The 25,392-nt window shown below is 43.7% G+C and overlaps 1 protein-coding gene across 3 annotated transcripts in view; it reads left to right on the top strand.

The window, feature by feature from the left end:
* The window catches only part of ATG10 (autophagy related 10), a 643,404-nt gene that overhangs the window by 389,193 nt on the left and 228,819 nt on the right, over positions 1–25,392 (top strand). For all 3 annotated transcript variants that reach the window (XM_086960849.1, XM_086960850.1, XM_086960852.1), the window contains exon 5: positions 13,612–13,709. In XM_086960849.1, coding sequence (XP_086816975.1) covers positions 13,612–13,709 — 98 coding nt within the window. The remainder of the gene's footprint in view (positions 1–13,611; positions 13,710–25,392) is intronic.

Consider the following 25,392-nt stretch of genomic DNA (forward strand, 5'->3'; position numbering starts at 1 on the left):
ACCACCAAGTCTTCCACCACCACGTCCACCACCATGTCCACCACCACCACGTCCACCTTCACGTCCACCACCACCATGTCCACCACCACCATGTCCACCACCACCACGTCCACCACCACGTCCACCACCACCGCGTCCACCACCACCTCATCCACCACCACCTCCATAACCACCAGCACATCCACCACCACTACCTCCAACACCACTACGTCCACCACCACTACGTCCACCACCACATCCACCACTACATCCACCACCACCACTTTACCACCACCACCACTTCTACCACCACCACCATGTCCACCACCACAACATTCACCACGTCCACCACCATCACGTCCATCACCAACTCGTCCACTACCACCTCGTCCACCACATCCACCACCATCGCGTCCACATCACCATGTCCACCACCACACCCACCACCACCTCCACAACCCCCAGCACGTCCACCACCACATCCACCACCACTACGTCCACCACCACTAGGTCTACCACCAGCATGTCCACCACCACCACGTCCACCACCACACCCACCTCCACCACACCCACCTCCACCACCACCACGTCCACCACCACCACGTCCACCACCACCACCACATCCACCACGAGGCCACCTCACTCTATCTATCTATTGCCCTTACTCTGTCTATCTATTGCCCTCACTCTATCTATCTAGCGCCCTCACTCTATCTATCTATCTATCTATCGCCCTCACTCTATCGGCCTCACTCTATCTATCTATCGCCCTCACTCTATCTATCTATCGCCCTCACTCTATCTATCGCCCTCACTCTATCTATCTATCTCCCTCACTCTATCTATCTATTGCCCTCACTCTATCTATCTAGCGCCCTCACTCTATCTATCTATCTATCTATCGCCCTCACTCTATCTATCTATCGCCCTCACTCTATCGGCCTCACTCTATCTATCTATCGCCCTCACTCTATCTATCTATCGCCCTCACTCTATCTATCTATCGCCCTCACTCTATCTATCGCCCTCACTCTATCTATCTATCGCCCTCACTCTATCTATCTATTGCCCTCACTCTATCTATCTATTGCCCTCACTCTATCTAATACCCTCACTCTATCGCCCTCACTCTATCTATCTGTCTATCTATCGCACTCACTCTATCGCCATCACTCTATCTATCTATCGATCGCCTTCACTCTATCTATCTATATATCGCCCTCACTCTATCTATCACCCTTCCTCTATCTATCTATCGCCCTCCCTCTATCTATCTATCGCCCTCCCTCTATCTATCGCATCACCACAGCATCACTCAGCACCACCACAGCATCACTCAGGGGCACTACAACATCACTATGCGCTACCACAGGATCACTGAACGCCACAGCATCACTCGTCGCCACCACAACATCACTCAGCGCCACTACAGCATCAATCTGTGCAACCATTCAACAAAAAATCGTTCAAATATGCTCTCTCAATGTTTCAAGCTTTATTACAAATGTCACAAAAAGTTGTTAATGTTTCACTTCTGTTCTTGTATTTTCGTCACAATAAAATACACTGAACATAATCTTCACAAAAGTTTATAACAAAAGTTTAAGCTGTTGTTATTATAAATTACAATAGCTTTTATTTAAGTATTAATTATTAAAATAAAATAAAAGCCATTGTTATTTGTAATATCAATACATCTAAGTCACGTAAATACAACACATATTGCATTACAAATGCTATAGGTGTCACATTTGCGAAAGTTAAAACTATTAGCATTGTAAATGACTAAGCTATTAATTTAGCTATTTTCAAAAACAACACATAAACAAAAAATGTGTCATTTATAATACCAATAGCTCAAACTTTCCTAATGCGAGACCTATTGCATTGCAAATGCTTGTTTTCTTCGGCTTCCAATAGCTTTGCCAATGCTTTTTCGCGTGTGGTGCTGTTCCTGTAGTTGGGTTTCAAACACTTTATTAGCCCACACCTCACAAGACAGTGTCTTTAGGCGATTGGGCTCTTTAATATTTAACTGAATGGTGGCAATTTTTTCATGCTCGGATAGTTTAATAGCTGAGTTTGCTATTTCGGAAATTCAAACTCATGACAGACGGGGTTCCTGACCATTTAAACTTGTGCGATAAGTTTTTGAAGATACTTTTAATTTGAATGCATACCGAATATTCTGTAGCCTCCAAGCTCACTTTTTCATCTGACAATTTAGACACTCTTGCACTTTGCAAATAACATTGAAACTCAACTCAGAATGCAAAGTGTCAGTGGCTAAAAAGCCAAGACTTATTACAGGCATCTCATGGGACAAGGCAGCTGTTTCATGCCATCTTTGAGGACTGTATCATACCATGTTTGCTTCCAATCATTTATCACTCTCCCTACAACACGTCATATATAAAAGTAAGGTAGGGCCAATATAAAAGATGAGACAGCACTAGATAAAATCTCGTGAGCCCAAAGGCATTTTTGGATGCTGTAATGATATTGGGCAGAAGTAAAGGTGTTTCCTGCTGTGACTACTAATGAGTGGGAGATGATAAATGGGGAGGGTGGAAACTACAGTCCCAGCCATCATGACTGTAGTCGCCTGCGGCACACAGTCAGTAATTTAATCCGCTTATTTGTCCATTGGAATGCACTCCTTGAAAACGCTTGGCAATAATAGGGGTCTTGGTGGGTGGATAATTACTTGTCCTCCTTCCGTTATTTGCAGTCAAATGTAACTTGGGGGTGGAAATGCAATGCATTAAAAAAATGTAATTGTAAATCCGTATTTGTAAAGCGCAAACCACTCAGCCATACGGGTCTCAAGGCGCTGGGGGCCGTTGTGAAAATTAAGTGAGCTATTGCCCAGAGTCACATGGTGCTGAGCTGAGCTGAGCTGAGCTGCCGCCGGAGCTAGGGATCGAACCGTGAACCCTGTGCTCCTAAGTCAGCTGCCCGGGCGCTGGGGGCCGTTGTGGAAATTAAGTGAGCTATTGCCCAGAGTCACATGGTGCTGAGCTGAGCTGCCGCCGGAGCCAGGGATCGAACCGTGAACCCTGTGCTCCTAAGTCAGCTGCCCTGGCCGCTGCACCAGACCTCTCCACTGAGGTTTGAGTTCAACCTAAGGCAGGAATGAATAACAATATCACATCATTGGATTGGCAGTGGTACAAGCCACACAAGTGAGTCTCTCAAAGCATCAGTTGGCATAGCACAGGTGAAAATAGAATATCCTGCCTCTGTAGTAGAACCACCATTGTTTCCCAGGTTCAGATTGGCTTATAGGGCATTCAGGCAGTGCCTGGCAGGATAGTATTACTGGACAGTGTGTGGCCTGGTTTATTTAGCTGTTCGTGGGCCTAGTTTATGGTCTGCTGTGCCGGTTTTTACTGTTGATTACCCTGACATAAAATCAAACATTGCCTGCAGTAAAGCTCACATCCATGCAGTCTTTCATATCTAGGAAAAGACTTGAATATGGTGTATATTCAAAACTGTCCCAATTTGCAAACCTGAGCCTCTTATTAGGAGTTGCTTACAATAGATTTTGTTTGCAAAAAGGGTCATGAAGCCAGGCCATTGTTTACTATTTGTTGGCTTCATTGTTACTTTAATTTTCTGCCTCCTAATTGGTCAGCATGTTCCAGTTTCACTCCCTCTTCCTCCCTATGGAGCATGGACTAATTGCTTATGACTTCATTTTGATTAGTGTCTTTCCGCTGCTTGTGCTGTAATTTATGTACTATTTTCTCTTTGTTCTTTCCTTGTCGTTCATCGTTGTCCGTCTTGCTTCTTCCTTCTTCCCTCCCACCCACGGTTAGTCTGTGTTGCTTCTTCCATTTTACCCTCTCTTAGTCGCTGGCCATATGATAGAGCTTTTTTCCTAACTTATAGTCATGCTGCATAGCTTCCACTCTGCTGGACAACATGGCTAAAAGAAATTTGCAATTCCAATAGCTCTTACATAGGCGCGGCCTATTGGCTTTGCCCATGCTTATTCAATCTCTGCTATACACTTTAGCGTCATTGTATGAGTACGAAAATCTGTCAAAATGGCTACGGCATTACGGTGTCTTCCATTTTGTATTATGGCACGTGTGCGGGATGCACGTTGCCTGGGTTTGGGTTCAGTTGCAGAATGTCAATGAAGACAGACTAAGCACATTTAGTTCTACATATGAGTCTCGCGCGTGAATCCGTTGGAGTCCAGGGCACGAGTCAGGGTTACACGCGGGTGGACGGCGTCCATCCGCTTTTTTCACGGGGTGGACACCATCCACCCTGCCAAGAAGATGCTGAACTTGTCCCGGTGTAATTTCCAAACAACGGGACACTTTCAGCAGCGCCTGCATGTTGCCTGCTTTCCATCCGTAACAACGTGCAGGCGGGGACGGAACAAGGCTTTCTTATTTCTAACTCCTGCTGAGCCCATAACAAAGGCCGAATCTAAGGGGACATAAGGTCTCCTTTTGTTCGAGTCTCTTGGCTGGGAGCAGTCAGGAGCTTCACACCTAGAAGCAAATGCAGCAGAGGGGAAACAAAGGCTCACACTTCACACATACTTGAGAGGTAGCTTTTCACCTTATTCAGGCTCTGTTTTGGAGATATGCATGCACCATAAGAATGTCAGATGTGTTTGTTTTTCCCAGTATTTGCACAAAATAAATAGCATTTATATAGCGCTCACTACCCCTGGGGAGGAGTTGTAATAATTGAAATATCACTATTTTTTCTTTTAAAGCACTATGGCTAGAGGAAGCTTTACGCTGACCAAAGGCAACATTGGTTTATCTGTAGCGTATGAAAGTGTGAATCTTCTGCCTAAATCAGGAGGGTTTGCAAGTATACTCGAAATGTGCTCAAATGTATTCAAGTTACAACTGCTAACATATATGTAAGGGCTTAAGATCTGATGTCACTTCTTATGATGCCACTTCCTACGATGTCACGTGCTGTGATGTCACGCGCTGCGATGTCACGTGCTGTGATGTCACGCGCTGTGATGTCACGTGCTGTGATGTCAAGCGCTGTGATGTCAAGCGCTGTGATACCACTTGCGTATTGATTAACTAGGTGAGTCCCCCCACTTCTTTTTTTTTTTTTAGGACTTTTGCCCTGTTGGAGTCCTTTTGGTCTCCCACAAGCATGCACATTTGGAAAATGCTATAGAATGAAACAAGTGTTACAATTTATACTCACTTCTGGTGATGGGCATTTTTTAGCAACATTTATTGATATCGGAGCCGCTTTGTCTTGCTAGAGTGACTTATTTTTCGCTCATTATTAAATGTGCTAAAGGGAGTTGGGGTGGACTCTCCTTTTCCCTGCAACTTCCCAACCTTCATTTACTCATTTTTAAATTGCATCCTTAGCCCACTTTACCTGTTGCATGCCTACCACTAGAGCTGGCTGACAGGACTGTGTTTTGGGCGGTAAACGGCCACGCCGCGTGACTTGAACCCTGTATGCAGCTGAATCTCCACTGTTTCCTGCTGTAGGTGCGACATCTGTCATCTAATTGTTATTCACTCTTAGCACTTAGTCGTCAGAAAAGGGCTTCAAGGGACAAAACAAGTTGTGTAACCTGTCAGGGAATCTGAGGTGTTGTAACATGAACTCTTTTAGCTGCACAAGTTTATCACCGAGTGTGGAAAATTTTAAAGTCGCTTTCGCTGCATGCCGAGAGCTCCACTCGACGTTAGCTGAAGAAATTGTTCTTATGTATTTACATTTAGAATTGTTTTTTCTGCTGCTTGGATACTTTTTATTGGAAGAATTAGTTTTCTGAGGATTCGATATCTTGGCATGTATTGTTCCAGTTCAGTCCTATTCTCTCTCATAAGCATACATACATTTCAAAACGGAGATGAGTGAACTGGAGAAAAAGAAATGCGACGTAGATGACGGAACATGCTTGCTGTACATTACTACAAGAGGTGTTATGTTGTATTCATGCAGTGTTCACCAGTTTCTTTCCTTGTTGGTGGTGTTGGAAGTATGGCTGTTTCATATGCAGGTTCTGGGTCGTCCCTGTGGAGGATTCTCCAGTGCGAGCTCCCTCTGGCGCACCTTTGGCCACCTTGAGCCGAGAAGCCCTCCACCTGGGATAGGGCCTGTGCCTTCGCCCTGAGCGCCAGCAGAGTCCTCCGAGCTTATTATAGCTCCGGCTCCTCTTCTGACCCTGCTTCCGACCCAGCAACCTACGGCGGCCCTCCGCAAGTTGATGACAACTTCGCCACCTGAACAGGCAGATATGATTGTACTTTACTACATCAGTCTGACCTTCTACAAAACCATGTCCTATTCCAACCATGCGCCTCCCCCCATCGATCTTGCGCTCCTTGATCATCCTCAGTCATCAACACACTCTCCCTTCATTTCCTATGTTCCCCGCCTCACCTTTTGTCATCCCCCCCAGTGACTGATGAAGTACTATCTTTCCATTTTGTGGCGGAAAGTTCACGCCTTTTTGGTCAAAGGGGCTTTTTAGAGGGTGTCTATGCCCGAAGTAGGATGTGGTTGTTATTCCCACTACTTTCTGGTGGTCAAGAAGGACAGAGGCCTTGGTCTCAAAGCCTTCCTCTGAAAGAAGAAATTCCAAACGCCCTCAAACCTGGTGCCTGTGCCTGCAGGATGCCTATTTCATGTACGTGTCCTGCTAGCCAATCTGTGCTACCTGCGATTTGTGGTGGTACAGGAGAATTTTCAGTTCGCTGTGCTCCACATTAGCCTCAGCAGTGCCCCCCAGGTGTTCTTAAAAGTGATGGCGGTGGTGGCAGCACACCTTTGGTGGTCAGGTCAGGTCAGGTCAGGTACCACAGGTGGCTTCACACTAGCCTTTTTATGCGGCTGGGACGTCCTTCCAGACACTATGTATCCTGACAGTATTTCTTAACCCATGGTGCCTCAGGATCCCTTCAGCCCTCACTGTTCATTTTAGGTGCTTTACTGGTATCAAAGTATCACCAGCCTCATCTTAAACCTAGCACTTCTAGCTCCATTTTAATTGAAGGCTGTCTTCCCCTCGGTGTCCGTGACCTGACGCCTTGTTTCTTTCAGGCTGAGGTCTCTTCAGGATGTTCCGGTTTCCTCATTGAGGAGAGGTGGTCATATCCGAGCCAGAAGTGGAAGGGAGTGAAAGGTCATGATTTTTCTTGCGGCATGAGAAGCGTCTCCTCCATTGGGATGACGAGCATCACCCACTGCCAAAAAAGCACCCCAGGAAAGCCCTAGAGATGAAAAATAAAATTGTCATAAAGTTAATTTATTACCATTTATTTTTTCATGCAGATGTCCTGGGCCCTTGCTGTTGAGTGGCAGCAGTGAGCTGTGCACTTCAGATTAAAGTCTGCATGTGTTTTTTTTGGCTGGCTGTCTTGTGATGGCCAGACAGACATGCATATTTTAAATTTCTTTAACCTAGCTGTCTCAGACATGGACGCAAGCACCAAACACGCATTTGCCCGCCCTCCTACTCTGCCTACTTGCCAGCCGCCACTGGCCGCATGCATAGATCACATGTTTATGCATCTGCTGTCAGGCTGTGCTGAGCTCCCCCCCTGTTTGAATAATTAATAGCGTCCCATCTTCATTGTTTCGAATCAATAGCTGTGGTGAAAAATTCTGTATTTTCTCTCCTGCTGTGCAGATATGTCCTAGGAGGAATCCTAGCCCGCAGTACCCGTCAGCATTGGACCCAACTTCCCTCCTTTTGAGGATTAGTCATAACTTCTAATAGCTGGTCAAATTTCCCAGCTCTGCTATATAACACAGAGCCCAGTGTGCTAGAGGATCTAAGTACCTTGACTGGTGGCCAGGCCTTACTGCAGTTCCTTTTAAACAATATTAAACTGACTGTGACTGACGTTTCCAAACCTGGGAATCCCGTTCTGAATCCAGCAAAGGGAAATCCTTGCTCTGCCAATCTGAGTGAATAGGATAGCAACATGTATACAAGAAAGCTAGAAATCTGGACCTGTATGGTCACTGCAACACTTGTAACAAAAGTGCGCCTTTTTAGAGATTTATAAAGAGCCCCAGCAGTACTCTGGAAAATCTGACAGTCGAAGATTTGTGAAGTACTCCTGGGTATAATATTTATTCATGCGGATTTTCTGGCAGATTAAAAATTCGGCATGTGTAAATGTGATTTGAATGTGCCTTCGCACATGTAATATTTTCAAATGAACACTCCTCCTAGAGCCCATTAAATATGCATCTTACCGTTCTCCTAAACCTACTTTTTCTTGCCTTTTACAGGATCACGTTTCTGTTAGTTTTCTTAGGGGGGACCTGCCTGCATGATATATATATATATATATATATATATATATATATATATCCGCAAAAAATTTGAGTTTGTAAATGTTTACCTGCTTTTGTATGCTGCCCACGCAGAAACTCCTACAATTGCGCCCAAACCTTATACTTGTGAGTGCTGCAAATCTGCTACTTTCATGTCATTTCAGCATTCGTACATACAGCTTCTGAGAGAAAAATTTGACCTGTCCCGATTCTGTTGATCAGGATATGATTTTATGTTTAGAAACTCCTGTGCTTCCTGGCAGGCACCCTTTATGACTGTAAACAGATACGCAATATTCTGATTTTCCTACCACCTCTACCATTGGAGATGCTGTGTAATCTTCAGCTATATCCTTGCATATGTAATAGGATCGTTCCCCTCTGTTTGTTTAATGCTTGAAATGTTTTGTTAGGAGATCTTTGACTGAATAAGGAGCGGGGTTATGCAGCTGTATTTAGTATAATATCTGTTGGTGCGGGCATATGTTGCTATTTTTGCAAGTGGCCCTTCATCAAATCATCCCTCTTCAGATCGTCAGCAAGGAACTTATTCTGTTACTTAGCCCCAACCAGGTGGACCCGACTCAAACAAGAGCTCTGTAAACACTCCTTTGTGTATGACTACAGGAAACAGCTTTTAGAAATTAGGTTGTTGTTTGAGGGGGACGAACCCCTACTCAAGCAACAGTCACAATCCTTGTCAGGGTGAAACGCAAAAAATCAGGAAATTAATCTGTGCTTAACCTTCTGGTTGCTTGGCACAAAAACTGTCAGGCTTAACGTGGAGGCAATTAGTATATTATGTATGCAGTACAAAAACAGCAACAAAGTCGAAACACAACACAAAAAAAATCCCACACCAATTTAGAAAAATAGAGTAAAGTTTAATAAATACTTTGGCACCAAAACGACACAAATCCAATCAGTAAAAGCAGAGATATGCAAGATCTTTTTTTTAACAACTTTATTTTAGAATTTTATCGGGTACAAGAACACACACTTTTTGACCCTGTGGTTATACTTTGTGTAGAGGGTCTTTCTCTCCTGTTATGTTTTATAAGTATTTACTCGGGTAGGTAGGACGAGCGAGTAGGGAGTGTTGGGATAAGATATTTACACTGTACATGCAATGAATTTTCAGCTCAAATAATGATGCGGTTTGTATCTAATTGTAATATTTGATTAATTTAAATCAATAAGGAAATGTAAAAAAAAGACAGTTTGACAGCTCAATACCCTATGAATATAGGTTATGAAACATACAGCTAAACAGGGCTGTGATGTATAACTCAGTACAAGTGGCCATAGTGTCATTCGACTTGGGCTCAGGCCCATGGGAGGTTTCTCTGTTCGTTTGTATTGTGGGTTTCTGATTGCCTTGGGAATAATTAGCATGAGTGCCCTGCTGGAGGTGTCAGACTTTCAGCTTCGGATGAGGAATTCTCACAGACACCTGAAACTCATAGAGACCTGGACATTGCCATGTGCATCCCACCGGTTCTGTGCTCTTTTTTTAAATATGTAGTAAAGGGGCGCCAAATTTTATCCAATTTTGTAACTATCTCGGATTTTTGCTGGTAGTTTTCCATGGCTTGATTGACCATATCTTTCTCCACACATATTAAGTGACGGTGCCTGTTGCTGCTTCCACCACTGAGGCAAACTCAAGTGTGCGGCCAATGGGAAGGTGGGAGAAAAGCTTCCCCAGTGGGGCATCGTGGGGTAGAATCTGTATTCGACCCCGAGTCTCTCAGGAGAATTGGGAGTGGGTCATGAAGCAAGGAGACATTTGTTATGGAACCGATCATGAGGAGAACTTCGTCCCAGAAGTCCCGGATCTGTGAGCACGTCCACCATGTATGTAGGGAAGTACCCCTATTGCCACTTTATTTAGAATTTTATCAGGAACAAGGACACACACTTTTTGACCCTGTGGTTATACTTTGTGTAGAGGGTCTTTCTCTGTTGTTATGTTTTATAAGTATTTTTTTACTCCGGGAGGACGAGCGAGTAGGGAGTGTTGGGATAAGATGTTTACACTGTACAAGCAATGAATTTTCAGCTCAAATAATGATGCGGTTTGTATCTAATTGTTATTGTTGATTAATTTAAATCAATAAAGAAATGTAAAAAAAAATACATTTTTACAGCTCCATATCCTATGATATAGGTTATGAAACATACAGCTAAACAGGACTGTAATGTATAACTCAGTACAAGTGGCCATAGCGACTTGTACTGAGTTATACATCAAAGATGCCTGAGGTAAGACTATAAAGAAAGCTGGGAAAAATTGGGAAAATATGTGCCAACACCAGAGGATGAGAGGGAAATCCTTTTTTGTTGACAAGAGAAAAAGAATAGAATGTAGGAGAAAATAGAACTAATTTGTACCCTTCCAGCACAATTCTGGACCACGAAACATCTTGTGCAGATGCACAGGAGTGAGGTACCAAGTGTCAGTATTTTGTAAGCATTCTTCTTGTAGCGTAAACATATTGAGATTTTAGAAGCCCTTTGCCATATAGCTTTTCAAGCCTCCACGGTAATATCCATATCCAATTCCATTTCCCACTGCGCCATGTATGCATGTTTCATAGGAGGAGTTAGATTTAAAATGTAGTGATAGAGCCATGATATACCTTTGTTTCTAATGTTGTTGGTGTACAAGAATTCGATCTCTGATTTCCTGCTTTGCAATGCTCTACGAACAGGATTCCTTCCTTGCCAGTGTAACACCTGTGTGAGTCTATATGTGTCATGTCTAGTCAATGTGAATTTCTTGATGAGTTCCCTTCTCGTCCAGAGTCCATTGCCCCTATAGAAGTCTTTCAAATGTGACAGATGGTCCTGATTTCATCTAGAGAAGCCAGGTTCTGACATGCCCGGGGGAGTCCTTCTTATTAATGGGAGGGGTTAGCAGAAATGGGTAGGTCGGAAACAGTTTATGTCATACGGTTTGCCAATGAGCCAAGAGTTTTTTCTTCCTAGGCAGGGGAGGAGAAAAGCATGCCCAGGCCTTGGTAGGCAGCTATAAGAGATCCCTAAGGGGAACAGACGAGAAAAAACCTGGTCCGCCTGTACCCATGATTTCCCCCAGGGTCATGGTTCCAGTCTAGAGAAGGGTGCAGATGAGCCGGCAGCTTGTACGTCGTTATTTGTGGGAAGCCCAGTTCCCTTTCATCTGTGGAGCAGGAGAAGGAAGATTTCACCACACGTGGGAATTTGCCCTTGTATACAACATTTTGCATTTTTCTACAGATTAGGGATTGTTTTGCTTTAGGGATTGTGAGTGGGAGAGTTGCAGGACATATAGAAGACTATTGAGGCTATTTAGTTGGCCAAGCCAAGATATTTCTAATTTGCCCTACCTGTACAGATACTTGAATAGGGCCGTGATCAGCAGGGGTTGTTGCTATCGTTTAAGGCTCTCTATTGAGTTGGTAGATGGACCCCCAGGTACTTTATGGCCAATTGGGCCCATGTGAATCCACCTCGTTGAATGGGTTCATGTAACAGGCCACACAAGTTTGCTACTTCTTGTCCTTGGGATTTGGAGTTGTTCATTTTAAAGCCCGATACTTGAGCAAAGCGGTCTAATTTTGCAAACAATGCCGGTATTGTTGTTTCTGGTTCAGTCACGAAGCATAAGATAGCATCCATGAAGAGGGCTAGTTTGTGCTGTTTGCCCTCTACCTTCATGCCATGTTTTTCTGGATTATTCTGGATCTTGCCCAATAATGATTCCAGGACCAAGGCAACGATTAGAGGGGCAGGGGGCATGCCTGTCTTGTGCCTCGTGTTAGAGGTATGTCCGATGTGAAGGCTCCATTAATTTTAAGTTTAGCTGTCGGCTTCCGGTAGTTTGCCTGGATGTAGGTTTTCATCTTGGGACCCTAGTGGGCTTTGTCCAGCACTCTCGACAGGTATGCCCAATCCATCCTGTTGAAAGCTTTCTTAGCATCCAGGGAGAGAAGGGCCATTGGCTGGTGTTGGTGCTCCCCCACTTCCATGAGCACCACTGCCAGTCTTGTGCTGTCATTCGCCTGCCTATTTTTCATAAAGCCTGATTGCTGGGGAGTGACAAGGCTTGGCCAAATATTTTGGATCCAGGCTACCAGTATCGATGTGAAGATTTTAACATCGCTGTTCAATAGTGCAGTTGACCTATAAGTTGAGCAGAGCATCAAAGATTTATCAGGTTTAAGGAGAAGAGTACGGTGAGATGCCAGAATTGTGTTTGTCATTATTTTGGAGGGTAAGAAATAGCTGAAGACCAACGCGAGGGGCTCCTTCAACAGGGAAGCATATGTTTTGTAGAAGGTGGCAGAAAACCCATCGGCCCATAACCTTCTAGGGTGGCAAGCTGTTGATTGCTGTACGAACCTCATCATGCAAGCTATCCTCCTCTAAAAGGTGCAAGTCTGCCTCCCTTTTTGAGTGCGTAAAATGCTGGAGATACTCGCCCACCTAGATCTTGGGCATGAAACAAAATGGCATAGTATTTTTGGAAGGTGGCGAGAATCTCCACCATTTCCTTTTGCAGCTTTCCCTCTTCATTCATTATTGACTTTTGTGTCACGATCATTTACAACTTGTGGGCCAAGAGCCTGTCTGCCATGTCGTCCCATTCGTAATAGGTTTGATTAACATTGAGCAATTTCCTGGCTGACTCTTTGATTAATATTTCCCCCCAACACCTGTGGAGTTTTCTTAAGGTTCTGATTGTACTCCCCCTTTTATGTTGTGTCTCCTTGATATATCTGGTTTTCTAGCTCACTTTTGTGTTGTTTGGCCAAGCGCTCAAACAATGCAGTGTGGAAAATGAGTTCCTCACGAAAGACTACCTTATCGCGACCCGAAAGGTTGAGGGAGACTCTTCGCCATTGTCTTTTTTGGCAAAGTAACTTTCTATTGTGTCTTTAATACGGTCCCTCAAAGTTGGGTCCATTAACGCCACCTCATTCACTACCCACGGTTTTGGGAATGACCTCTGTGGGTCAGTGAGACCCACCATCAACCATATCGGGGTGTGATCTGATAGTGATTTGATGTCTACCAGCGATAAACTGGTCTGCTCCCAATATAAAATTCTCTTCTGTTAATGAGCTTAAGTGTTATTTAATTGCATATAACGAATTTACTCTCATTATAGACGTTTGTGCAAGATTCATCTATGGCGGTGAAACCTAATTGCACATACAGTTGTATTTCAAAGTGAAGTCAATCTTGGTGGTTAAATGAAACACAGAATGCTTCTGAACTCAGCACACTCTCATGTCAGTGTGTATTATAAATAATAGGTTGTCTGTTTTTTCATATTAGATGGAAGACCCTTAACACTGGATGAAATATGGATGGGAGTTCATGAATGCTACAGACCTCGCCTTTTGCAAGGACCTTGGGATACTATTACTCAACAGGTGAGAAAAATCATGGTACCTTTTCTTCGGCCCTGTAGAACCTTTGGAATCTGGGTGCCCTTTTTTGTTCTGGAATTCTCAGTGACTGTGTCTAAAGTGTCCTGCTGACATTTGCTTTTGTTGTATTTTGAATCATTTAATTGATATATTTATATGGCCGGACTGGGAACCCAAAGCAGCCCTGCCAGTTTTGTCAGAGGAACTCCCAGGGGGAGTTGGCAAATGTGAAGCATTGCTGCTTTTGTTCCGGGGGTCCGATATTTACCCCACAGCTGTAAAAACAGCCCCACCCTTGCAACCTACTGGGGAAACGCCTGATGAGCACTACGGCCAGTCCGGCCCTGTATATTTACATGGACTGATGAGACCATGATGGGCTGGCCTTTAAAAGGATTTTGAAAAAGATCCTTTATTTAGTGACGTAAACTTATTACATTGGTGCTGCTCTACTAGAGGAAGCTGTAAGAGAAGTTGTGCATGTAGAGAGGCCATTTTAGTTTCAGACTAAGGGGCTCATTATGATTGCGGATTTTCCGCATCCTCCGGGCCGGCGGAAGCCACCGCCGGCCCGGAGGATGCGGAAAATCCGCAGCGGACCCACCAAAGACCCACCGCCACATTAGGATGGCTGGTGGGTCCCGGTTTCCGTCCGCAGCCTTTCCTCCGCGGTTGGCTTACAACCGCGGAGGAAAAGCACTAATCTGGTGACGGTGTCTCTCAGACACCGTCCGCCAGATTAGTATGTTCCTGCAAACATGCTTTTCCGCGGCGGCTTTTCCGCCGTGGAAAAGCATGTGTAACTTCACTGCGGGGGCCCGTTGCGGGCCCCCTAGGTGAAGGGGGGGGGTGGGGGGTGCACATGGGGGTACCTATGGTACCCCCCTGCATTTGTATGCAGAAAGCGGCAGGCACCGCGCGGTGCCTGCCTCTTTCTGCATGCAAATGCAATGCGTGCATTTTTAACATTGCCGCGGGTACAGCTTGAAGCCGCACCCGCCGCAATGTTAAAAATAGAGGATGTGACCGCCACTCTGGCGGTCACATCCTAATCGCACAGGAGGGGACTCCGCAGCCCATGCGGACGTCCCCTCCTCCTCAATGATCGCGGACGGACGCAAGTCCGTCCGCGATCATAATCGGCCCCTAAATGTCTAGCGTGTTGGTTATTTAGACAAGATTGAAGGTGGAATGCGGAGTAGAAGAAAAAAGGTAATGGTGTTGGAGGCTGACTTCTGGTGGCTTGTGGCCTCTTTATTTTATATGTAATTTACTAAGTAATACTTACCTGCGACCTGCTTCTGTGAGGACTTTGTTATCACATCTAGAGTTACTAATTTGTGGGACAATGCCATTATCCCCTTGTAGGTTACCCCACTTCCGAACTCTCCCCATAGACAATTAAGAACTTACCTGTAGACAATTAAGAGCTTACCTGAGCATTTCTATTTCAGAACAGCCTTATTCACCATGTAGCATCTAAGAATAGATGTTCCTTCTCCAAGACTGCCTTAGCCAAATAAAGTTAAGGTGGTTTTAAAGTTTTTTTTTTTTTTTTTTAAATGCCACTTTTAGAAAGTGTTCATTTTCTTGTTTAACCATCTTGTGTGTCTTCCTGCCTGTGAAATCAATGTCTGGTTTAGACTGACAGGGTCCTGTTTGTGCCTTCACTCTAGACAGTCACACATAGAGAGTTGAGGTGTGCCCTGCTTATGCTGATGGCCCATCAGCAGGCTGATGGGCCTTCCTGAGCTAGAGTGGTGGGAGGAACTGTCTCCGGCACCTGAATAGGGCTGTGCCTGTCCTCTCATAATGCTGTGCCCCCACCCACCCTTTAATGTGTCTGGAGCCAAGGCCAGGAAAGGCAGGAACTTGTAAACTACAAAGACTTAAAAGTCTAAAAGAGATATAAGTATTGGACCTAACACCCCAGACTTTTAGAACACTTCTGGATCAAGAGGACCCTGCCAAGAAGAAGAGCTGTCAGGAGTATGGCCCCATTAACTGTGTGTTGCTTTGCTGAGTTGGCCTGAAGTTGGTGCTTCTGTCTGTGGGCAGTGGAAAGGACTGGACTTTTACTTTGCTGTATCTTGCTTGAGAAGATTCTCCAAGAACTTGAAGTAGAGATTGCCTCCTGTTAAGAAGTCTCAGTGACACAAAGACTTCATCTGCAGCATCCCTGAACTCCACTGCTGGAAGTTTAGACCTGCCATGTGGTGCCAATTCCAATTATGGGCCCTTGGAGGTTTTTCCTGCTGCAAAAAGCATCAAGAAGACATAAAAATCGACTCAACGCAGCACTGCCATGTGGGAGAAATTTCCACGCATCGCCACCGAGCGCGGAAGAAAGGAAGAAAGCGATGCAGCTCCTGCCCGTGGCCAACGAAACCACAACAACCTGAGTTCAGTGCACCGTGTCTGTGAAGTCTGAGACCCCCACACTGACTCCAACGCAGGCACTGCTGTGCGGCTCAAAAGAACAATGTATCATGGGACAGCGGCTGAATAAATTGATGCAGCGTTTGTTTGCTATCGCTGCATCGACCCCCCCGCACTTCCGGATTTCTATGCATCGCACCTGTGCACCAAGTTTTTACAACATATCACCTGCAAAAGAGAAACGTCTTGGATTTCGATGCCTCGCTTCCCCCTACAGTCCGAATTTGCCGCAATACTTTTCCTGTGTGCAGCAGAACTGACGCATCACCTCCCTGTGGACGCAGGAACCGACGCATGACTGTGTTTTCCTACATGTCCCTTCTCTGTGGCTGTTTTGCCTTGTGAATTGTGACGCATCTGAAAGTACTTTGTGTAAAATCCATAGTTTCCTTTGGACAAAATTGCTTACAATACAATATATTAACAATAATACAAGAAACTCCAATATTACAGTTCTATGCAAGTAAATGTAATAAAAACCCTTGTGTAGGATGCCATTAGCCAAACTAGGCTATTTTGCCAACCACACCTTGTATTCTGAAACTTTTAATGTTGCTTTTAATGTTGTGAGTATGAGCTCAATAACAACAGATTTATACCTATATTTTAGCCTATCTGGTATATTTTCCTAGGCTCTCAAGGCGTATGGGTATAGCCAGTGAATCTTCTAGAGCAGAGAGTATATATAGTGATTCATGCATTGTTCCTTAAGTTATTACCTTGGTAGGTTATTACCAAAAGGGTCGCCCTTATTTTAAGGGAAGTATTTTGGGTCTCTAATATACAGCTTCATACTCCCACTAACTATTCTAAATTTCTGAATCACACTACACATCTAAAATGCCATTTTCTTAATGATATTAAAACGTAACCACACCAGTCATACCTATGCAGTGGCACCTATTCATTCATTCATTCATACAGTGAATGGAGGTTTGCACATTACATGGCAATTTAATGTATTCAAAATTTATTTATTCCACTGTGGTTTTTAATTCTATATTTCCCCTTCTTAATAGCCCCTTCTTATCCACTTATTGACTTTGCATACAACGTTTTGGTTTGTCAAAACCAGCCTTCACCAGAATACATAGTCAATGCTGATAGTAAGATCTGCTTGAAGATTCTGGCCACCAGAATTTCCAAGATAATATCTCCTATAGTTTCAAACTTCCAACATCGTTTTATCCCTAATAGGGATACCACAGACCATATTCGACGTCTTATTGCTGTAATGGACTGGGCTCAGGCGACAAAGACGCCCATAGGAATTACCCTGTTGGATGCCGAAAAGGCATTCGACAGGGTAACATTGTCGAATTTGTGGGATGTGGTGAGCCAAAAGGGCTTTGGACCTAGAATGTTGCAGGCTTTGAAAGCTTTATATATTATGCCAACTGCCTCCATTAAAATAGCAGGAAGTGAATCCGCTCCTCTTCCGATATCCAGAGGAACCCGACAAGGGTTCCCATGTTCCCCGCTTTTATTTGCCTTTTATATTGATGTTTTTTTAAATAAACTGAATTCTGCTAAAGATATAGAACCTGTTAAAATTTCTAGGATGAATTACAGAGCATTAGCACATGCAGACGACATCGTAGTAATCACAACAAATAATCAAAAAACAACTCCAGTTATAGAAAATTTGGCATGTCAATTCGGCTCCTTTTCTCGTTACAAATTGAACATTTCTAAAACTCAAATACTATATTTAGCAGAAGATCCTTTGCCTCTTACGCATTTCAAAACAGTATCAGAGGCTACCTATTTAGGCATCAAAATTGGCACCCCATTGTCTGATATCCCGCGTACAAATTTTGAAGCAGTCTTAAAAAAAACTAATTCAATGCTGGAAAGAATAGATCACCTTCATTTCTCATTAACTGGTCGGGCCAATATCTTAAAAATGGTGGTCCTCCCAAAGTTGTTATAAATGTTTTGTGCTGTACCCTTAGAATTCCCTCCTAGCTGCTTTAAAGAGCTAGAGAGAATGTCGACCAGATTCGTATGGAGTTATAGACGAGAGTATAAAAAAATGATTCTATACAAAGAAAGAGGAGGGTGGGGTATTCCTCACTTCTTGTATTATTATTTGGCTGCTGTTATACAGTATATAGGTCCATTGGTGATTGACGATAAAGCTAGATTAGCTCCTTGTCATTCCCCATCCATTTATGAATTTGCTCCGGGGAAGGAGTACAGAGCAGCTCTAACAAAAACAATTGAACCCAGCTATTTTAAAAAGATGTGATTCAACTGCTCACAAGGTATGGAGACTAATCAAGGGTCAAAGCGGAATACCGAATATAACACTATATACCCCTCTTGATGCTTCGTACATCTTGCCATCGATTTGGCAAGATAATGTGATGTCTAGATGGCGATCAAAGGGCATTTGCTGGCTGGGCGATATAATCTCCAATGGGTCTCTTTTACCTTTCATGGCCCTACAATTTAACCTATCTGGTTCTGATTACTTTAAGTACCTGCAAATTCACAGCTATATTACTAAACTAAACTCACCTTTAGATAGAATAGCTATTATGGACAGCCTACACAAGAAAACGCCAATCGGCGTGTATTATAAATTGTTGTTAGAAAACCTGTCCCGATGATTTGGAGTCAACTCAAGGAAAATGGGCAGTAAAATTGGAATTGGAATCAGTTCACCTAGAGGAATCAATCAAATTAGCCAAAGAAGTCTTAATTACAGGGCGTTCCAGAGCACAACATTACATGGCAATTTTTGACCTCTACTATACTCCCAGTAAGATATCGAAATGGCAGAATTCGGTGGGAACAGCGTGTAGCAGATGTGGGGAGGTCGCTGCAGAGTCAACACATATGATTTTTTCATGTGTAAAACTGAAGGGACTGTTCTCTTCCATTGAATTTTTTTTGACTATAGTTCTTCACTCGGTAGTATCCATTACGGGGGAATTAGTTTTGTTTGGAGTTACATCCGAACTAATGCCGTTAGAAAGAAAACAATTTTTATGTATCTGCATGGTGGTTATTCGGTCTTGCGTCATGCGAGAATGGATTAGTACTGCCCCTCCTGCCTTTGAGACTTGGCGAGCAGGTTTACTTGCTAAATTTAATCCTGAGTTGGCGATATATAGGACTAAATGGCGGAGGAAAAAGAGAATAGGGCTGAAAATATGGTCACCTCTGATGGAGTGGTGTAAAGAGTAAAAATATTTAGATATTTAGTTATGATTCCAGATAATTTCAATGAATGAGTTTTATAGGCTGTTTTATCCGCCAATGTTCGAATGCTCTATTGTTTCTTTTTTCATTGTATAATGTAATATAGTGAACTGCTTTGTCTCATGTACTTGCTTGTATAAAAACATTAAATATTCAATAAAAAAAAAAAAAGGAATACATAGTCTGAGTCCTGGTTGATAACATTTTCATTCTCTTGTTTGTTTGTAATGTGCCTGTAAACATATAAAGTATATTTTGTTACTTTTCGATCGATATAAGTGATGCTTTTTTATTCTTATGTCTCTGGTATCTCATTCTTAATTTGACCCTTTCCGGAATTAATCCAGGCTTCCTGTGGTCAATTGTCTGCAGTGAAGCAATATTCACCATCAACGGAAGTGTTGAGATTGTCAGAATTACATCAGTTTACATTAATTGACAAACAATTATAATTTTCTATTGAGCCAGCATGTTTTGACAATGAACCATCATGTGATTGACAATTTAGCTATCTGTTCTATATTCAGTTTATAGCAAATAGGAGTACTTGATTTCACTTCCAGATGTAGTCGGTCATTTATATTTGGTTGGTCTAAAATTGTCACCAATTTCTCACAAGTTTTTTTCACCTCCACTAGATCTCAAATCTAGTGGACCACCAGCCTTACTAATTATAATAATGAATCACATGATGATTTAATGTTCAAGCATGCTAATTTTCTTTTTTGCTATGGATTGACCTTCTCTCTTTAATTGTTGTTCCTGTCCATATAAGTCTTGCCTTCTGCTTTTCCAGTCTTATGAAATAGGGCTGTTTATCATGGGCATTGGTGAAGGCAACCCCCTTTCAAAATCTCTGTAGCATGGTTCTGCCTCACAAAATAGGGCAGATCACTCTGTGGATGTCCACATCTTTAACTGTTTTCTTTAGGCTTTGGGAGTCCCTACTGTTTCAGGTCTTGTTTCCTGGTTAGCTCAGATAAGCTATTTTCCATTATTCTCAAACTGCAAGGGCACATAATGCTTCCCTTGCCAGGTCTAGTGAGGATTCAGAAGTCTTCCTGAGCTAAACATATTGAGTAGAGTATCCTCACCAACAAGGCACAACTCAGGGTAACAAAAGAAGCTACCTCATGGAGTGAACTGGAAGTGATATTGGAAGATAGCTGACAGTACAATTCCATTTAAGGAACATTTTCTAAGGAATGTTAGAACATTGGAATGTTGGTAGATCCATTGAAAACAATGAGAGCTCCATCGATGATAATGGAGTAGCTCCAGGCTTATAATGTCTGGTATAAGACCAGAGCTCCATAAATCCGATGTTTGTGTTCACGTTTCCCCCTTTGTAATTTAGAATATTCTACCCTTATTGGGTGGAATGTTCTAATAGCCTTCTAGTCCTCCTGCCTTGGGCTATACCGGTGGTTAAAGGCCCTCCCCCTTCAGGGCATTTAAAAAATGGTATAGCCCTCGGTCATTGGTATATAAGGCTATAGTATGAGTCTGATAGGAGAAACAAAGGTATTTGACACAGAAGCACGAGAGAAGGTAGACAGAGGGGTTAAGCAGTGAAGGAGAATCCAGGATGTTAGATGAAGGAGAGACAGAGATAGAGTGGACCAGCAGAGGACAGTCCATAAGGAGCATGGTGGAAGAGGATGAGAGGAAAAAGAGGTAACCGAGAAAATGGGAATCCAGGAGTTCCAGATCTACTCATGTGTGCTAAACCCAGTGGCTAAAGGGAGAGAGGTTACAAGTCCCTGGATGACGTGGGAGGAAGATAGTGGTAATGCAACGCAAAGAATATTTAAGTACTAAAGGGAGCATGAAAAAGGACTGTAAGCATTTTTGGTATAGACAAACAGGTGGCACTAAAAATCACAATAAGTTGTAGATTGCCCTTAAGGAAACCATGGATATCACCCAGCACACCTCTGTAAAAGGGAAAACGTGACTGGGCAATAAGAGGTGAGCTTAAATGTTAATACAGTAGATTTGTCTCTAGTTTTTTTTAATTTATATTTTTAACACAAATGTTAATAAATTCACGGGTTTGCAAGCAGTATATACATTTCTGTATGACTTTTAAAAGCTTTTTACATAACCGGTATACATTGACATATATATTTCCATACAGATATATTAATCCTATAATCAATGATATCGTATTTGTTCTCAGCTAGGTTAGATATGTACCTACAAACCAGTTCTTGTGGCACAGTATACATGGCTTTGTCTTTTAATACATTTTTACCCTCCCCACAAACAAACCCCTTTAATCCCTCCCTCAATACATCCCACCCAAGAAAAAAACGTTCCTTAAAAATTTGCTGCAGTTATCCAATCGCCCCTTCCAGGTTGGTTGCCCTTTGGGGCAAATACTCTGATACTGGAGGAGAGGACATAGGAAGGGGGAGGAGAAGGACGGAGGGGGAGGGAAGAGGAAAGGGGAGAAAAGAGGGGAATAAACATATGTGTCCAAGTCCTAATACAGTTGAGAATCTGGCACTGTCTGTATGGTCATTCAGTGTGTTGTGGGCACTTCCATTTCCTCACCCATTTCTGCTTTAAACTGTTCTAATAGCTGGGCCCAATCAAGGGAGAACGGCTTCTTCCTTAATCCTCTATATTCCTCATGCCGAAGTGCTTCCACTTCAGCCACGGCCCATCTAATGACCTCCTCCCTCGGCGCTGTGCGGGATTTCCAGCACTGTGTAATTAGTCTTTTAGCAAGCATCAGAGCTAACCCCGCAAAGTGGCGCAGTAAAGTCGCCTTCTTCGGGAGAGGGAGAAAGCCCAGCAAACAAGCCTCTATAGTAATCCAAGGAGAGTGCCAAGTCAGTTGAGATAGACCCATGTGACCTCCCACCAAAACTTCTCTAATGTGGGGCAAGTCCATAACGTGAGCAAAGTCAGCGGGTTGATGAAAACATCTGGGGCATTCAGTAGAGGCAGTGGGGTACATCCTCTGAATTGCCAGCGGTGTGAGGTAGGCCCTGTGTAATATTAGTAGTTGTATGTTTTAACCTGACTTTTTAGGACACCCGCCTGGAATGCTCTAGGGCTAAATTCACTTCTCTATCATCCAATTCCCTTGCCAGTACCACTTCCCATTTCTGCCGAAGAGATATTAAGTGCGTATTCTTATGCCCCCTCAGTCCTCGGTACAGCCATCTAACAAGGTGGCGTCTGTGCCCCATTATGTGGATGGCACGCAATAATTGCAATGTAGGGGGTTCCTTCTGGTCGGCCACCCAGTATCTCCGCATGAATTGTGTGATCACCATGTGTAGGAGAAATAAAGTGTCTGGCACTGCTTTAGTATGCACAAACTCGGCGTGGGGCATCAAATTACCATCTAAAAAGAAGTCCCCCACTGATTCTGTTCCTGCCTGTGTCCAGCTCCGCAACGGAGTATTTCACAATATTCCACACCGGATGGTTAGGCCACAAAGAGGAATATTTAGTGGCATATGGGGTAGGCACTTTTGCATATTTTAACGCCTGTTTCCAATAGTGTAATGCAATATGCAAGAGAAAGGGGGATCTCGCATTCTGTCGCCTCCATGGCACAGCAATGCATGTAGTGTTCCGCGCTGTAATCGTTCAGGAGAATAATCAATTTCAAACAACTTATGGTTAGCTAACCAACATGCCACCCATTGCAATTGCTCCACAATACAATATTCCTTAAAATCAGGACCCCCTATACCGCCTGCAGTGCTTGGAAGTTGCATTTTGACCAGGGCTAATCTATGCCTCCCCCTTCCCCATAATAAAGATGACAACCAGGTATCCAGTGTTTTACAAATCCAAGTCGGGAGGACAACAGGAAGGTTCACAAAGTGATATAGGAGTCTGGGCAGCATGACCACTTTAGACACAGCCAATTGGCCTGCCAATGATAACGGCAAGGTGGTCCAAAATTACACCTGTGACCGACGATTATTAATAGCCCTGACCACATTCACATCTATAGTGTCTGCACTGGTCCTGTTGATTTGTATCCCTAGAAACTTGAAGTTCGTAGGTTGTTCTTTGATCTGTAATTGGCCAAACTGCAAATGGGGTCTATTGTAATTGTCATACAAGGAGTACGCCACCAACTTTGAGCCATTAAGGCAAAGACCAGAAATGTTTCCAAACTGTAAAAACACGGTTGCTATGGGCTGCATGTCCATGTTCAGGTCTTTAAAATACAGTAACATATCGACAGCGTAGAGTGATACTGAGTGGGTTGTTGCACCCGTTGAGATGCCATAGGGGGCCATAATACAACGTAAATGTTGCGCTAGGGGTTCTAACGCCAATCCAAACAATAGGGTTGATAAGGGGCATCCCTGACGAGTTCCACAATAAATATGATATGCAGGAAAGATAGTTGCACCCGTCTTCGCACAGGCTGTGGAATTGGTGTATAGCAATTTTACCCAATTGCAATATTCTGGGGGTAGCCCAAACTTAGCCAACACGGCAAGCATATATGGCCAACTCAAAGTATCGAACGCTTGACATACATCTAGTGACAAGCATCCCGCTAGTGGTACTGTCTCACCCATTGCATATATCAGGGCATGTAGACGGCGAAGATTTAGTGAAGTGCTGCGTTTGGGTATGAATCCACGTTGGTCTGAGTGTATTAATTTGGGAAGTAAGGGAAGTAGTCTTGGCGCTAAGACTTTACAAATTATTTTGTATTCGGTGTTAAGTATTGATAAAGGTCTACTTGATGTGAAATCAGTTGGGGCCTTATCTGGTTTCAATAAAGACGTAACTAATGCCTCTCTAGTAGTGAAGGGCAGTTCTACTTTCTGTAAGTGAGGTGGTCTAAAGTTGCAATAGTGTTGGGGTCAATGACGCCGCAAAAGTTGAATAAAATTAAATAGGTAGGCCATCTGAGCCCGGAGTCTTATTACGGGCCAACACCTTTATTGCAGTGCGGATCTCTGCCGATGTAAGCGGGCTGCCAATTCCTCAGCGTTCAAATCTGTTGTAGAGGGGAGTTCAATCTCCCAGAGAAAGTGCGTGGTTGCATCTGTTATATCTAGGTGGGGAGCGGTGTAAAGGTTTATATAATGTTCCTGAAAAGTCCCGTTCAAGGCATATGAGCTGCAGAATACATACTTGTGCATAGATAGCCATCTGGTGTTGGGCTCGGATGTTTGCAGTTTGTTGTTGTCTTGGAAGAAGTCTTTGTGGTCACAAGATTGTGACTCCTCCCTTGGACGATAGTGCGCATGGGCATCGACTCCATCCTCAGATTGTTTTTTTCCGCCATCGGGTTCGGATGTGACTTGCTGCACTCCTGGTTCGGTACAGTGTTCCAAACCTCTTTCGAAGTGCAACCTATCTTACTCAATGGTATTTTTTCGTTTGCGTGCCTTTTTGACGCACACACTCCGAAACCCTCGATTCCGGTCGACGACGCGGGCTGTTGGGCTTATCGGTGCCATTTGGCCTACGGCTAATGGAAAGGACTCCATTTAAAAAATGCCCCCAGTATGGAGCTAAATTTCCACAAACTGACCATCACAAGGTCTGCAACCTTTGTCTATCACCAGAGCGCAAAGAAAAGGATTGCTAAGCCTGCGCCTCTTTTCGATCCAAGAAAACCATCTGTGATCGCCGGGCTCGACAACACGTTATGGCGCAACAAGCTGCACCAGTAGCAGACAACATTTTCGATGAAGACCCGACGTTCCAGAGATAGAGTATTCGGAAGAGCTCGAGATCGTCTCTGAAGCTGACGACGTTGACTCCGATGACCACATCACTCCAGGGCAACAAGTGAGTACAAATATCCCTGCCCCACCCAAAAATCTGAAGGCTTCAGTCAAAACTTCGCCTCAAGGCCTTAGTCGAGACCGAAAGAAAGCTTTAGAAGCCCCGCCTATGGGCCCGGCACCAAAAACAAAAGAAAAGCCTTCCGGCAGCTCGGGACCGAGCAAGCTGCATATCAGTACCCAAAAAAAACCTTTGGTATTGAAATCGGGGATACACATCTACATTAAGTCCAAAAAGGTCTCAACGCCGA

This window comes from Lissotriton vulgaris, chromosome 3_1 (assembly GCF_964263255.1).
Source record: "Lissotriton vulgaris chromosome 3_1, aLisVul1.2, whole genome shotgun sequence".
NCBI classification, from domain to species: Eukaryota; Metazoa; Chordata; class Amphibia; order Caudata; family Salamandridae; genus Lissotriton; species Lissotriton vulgaris.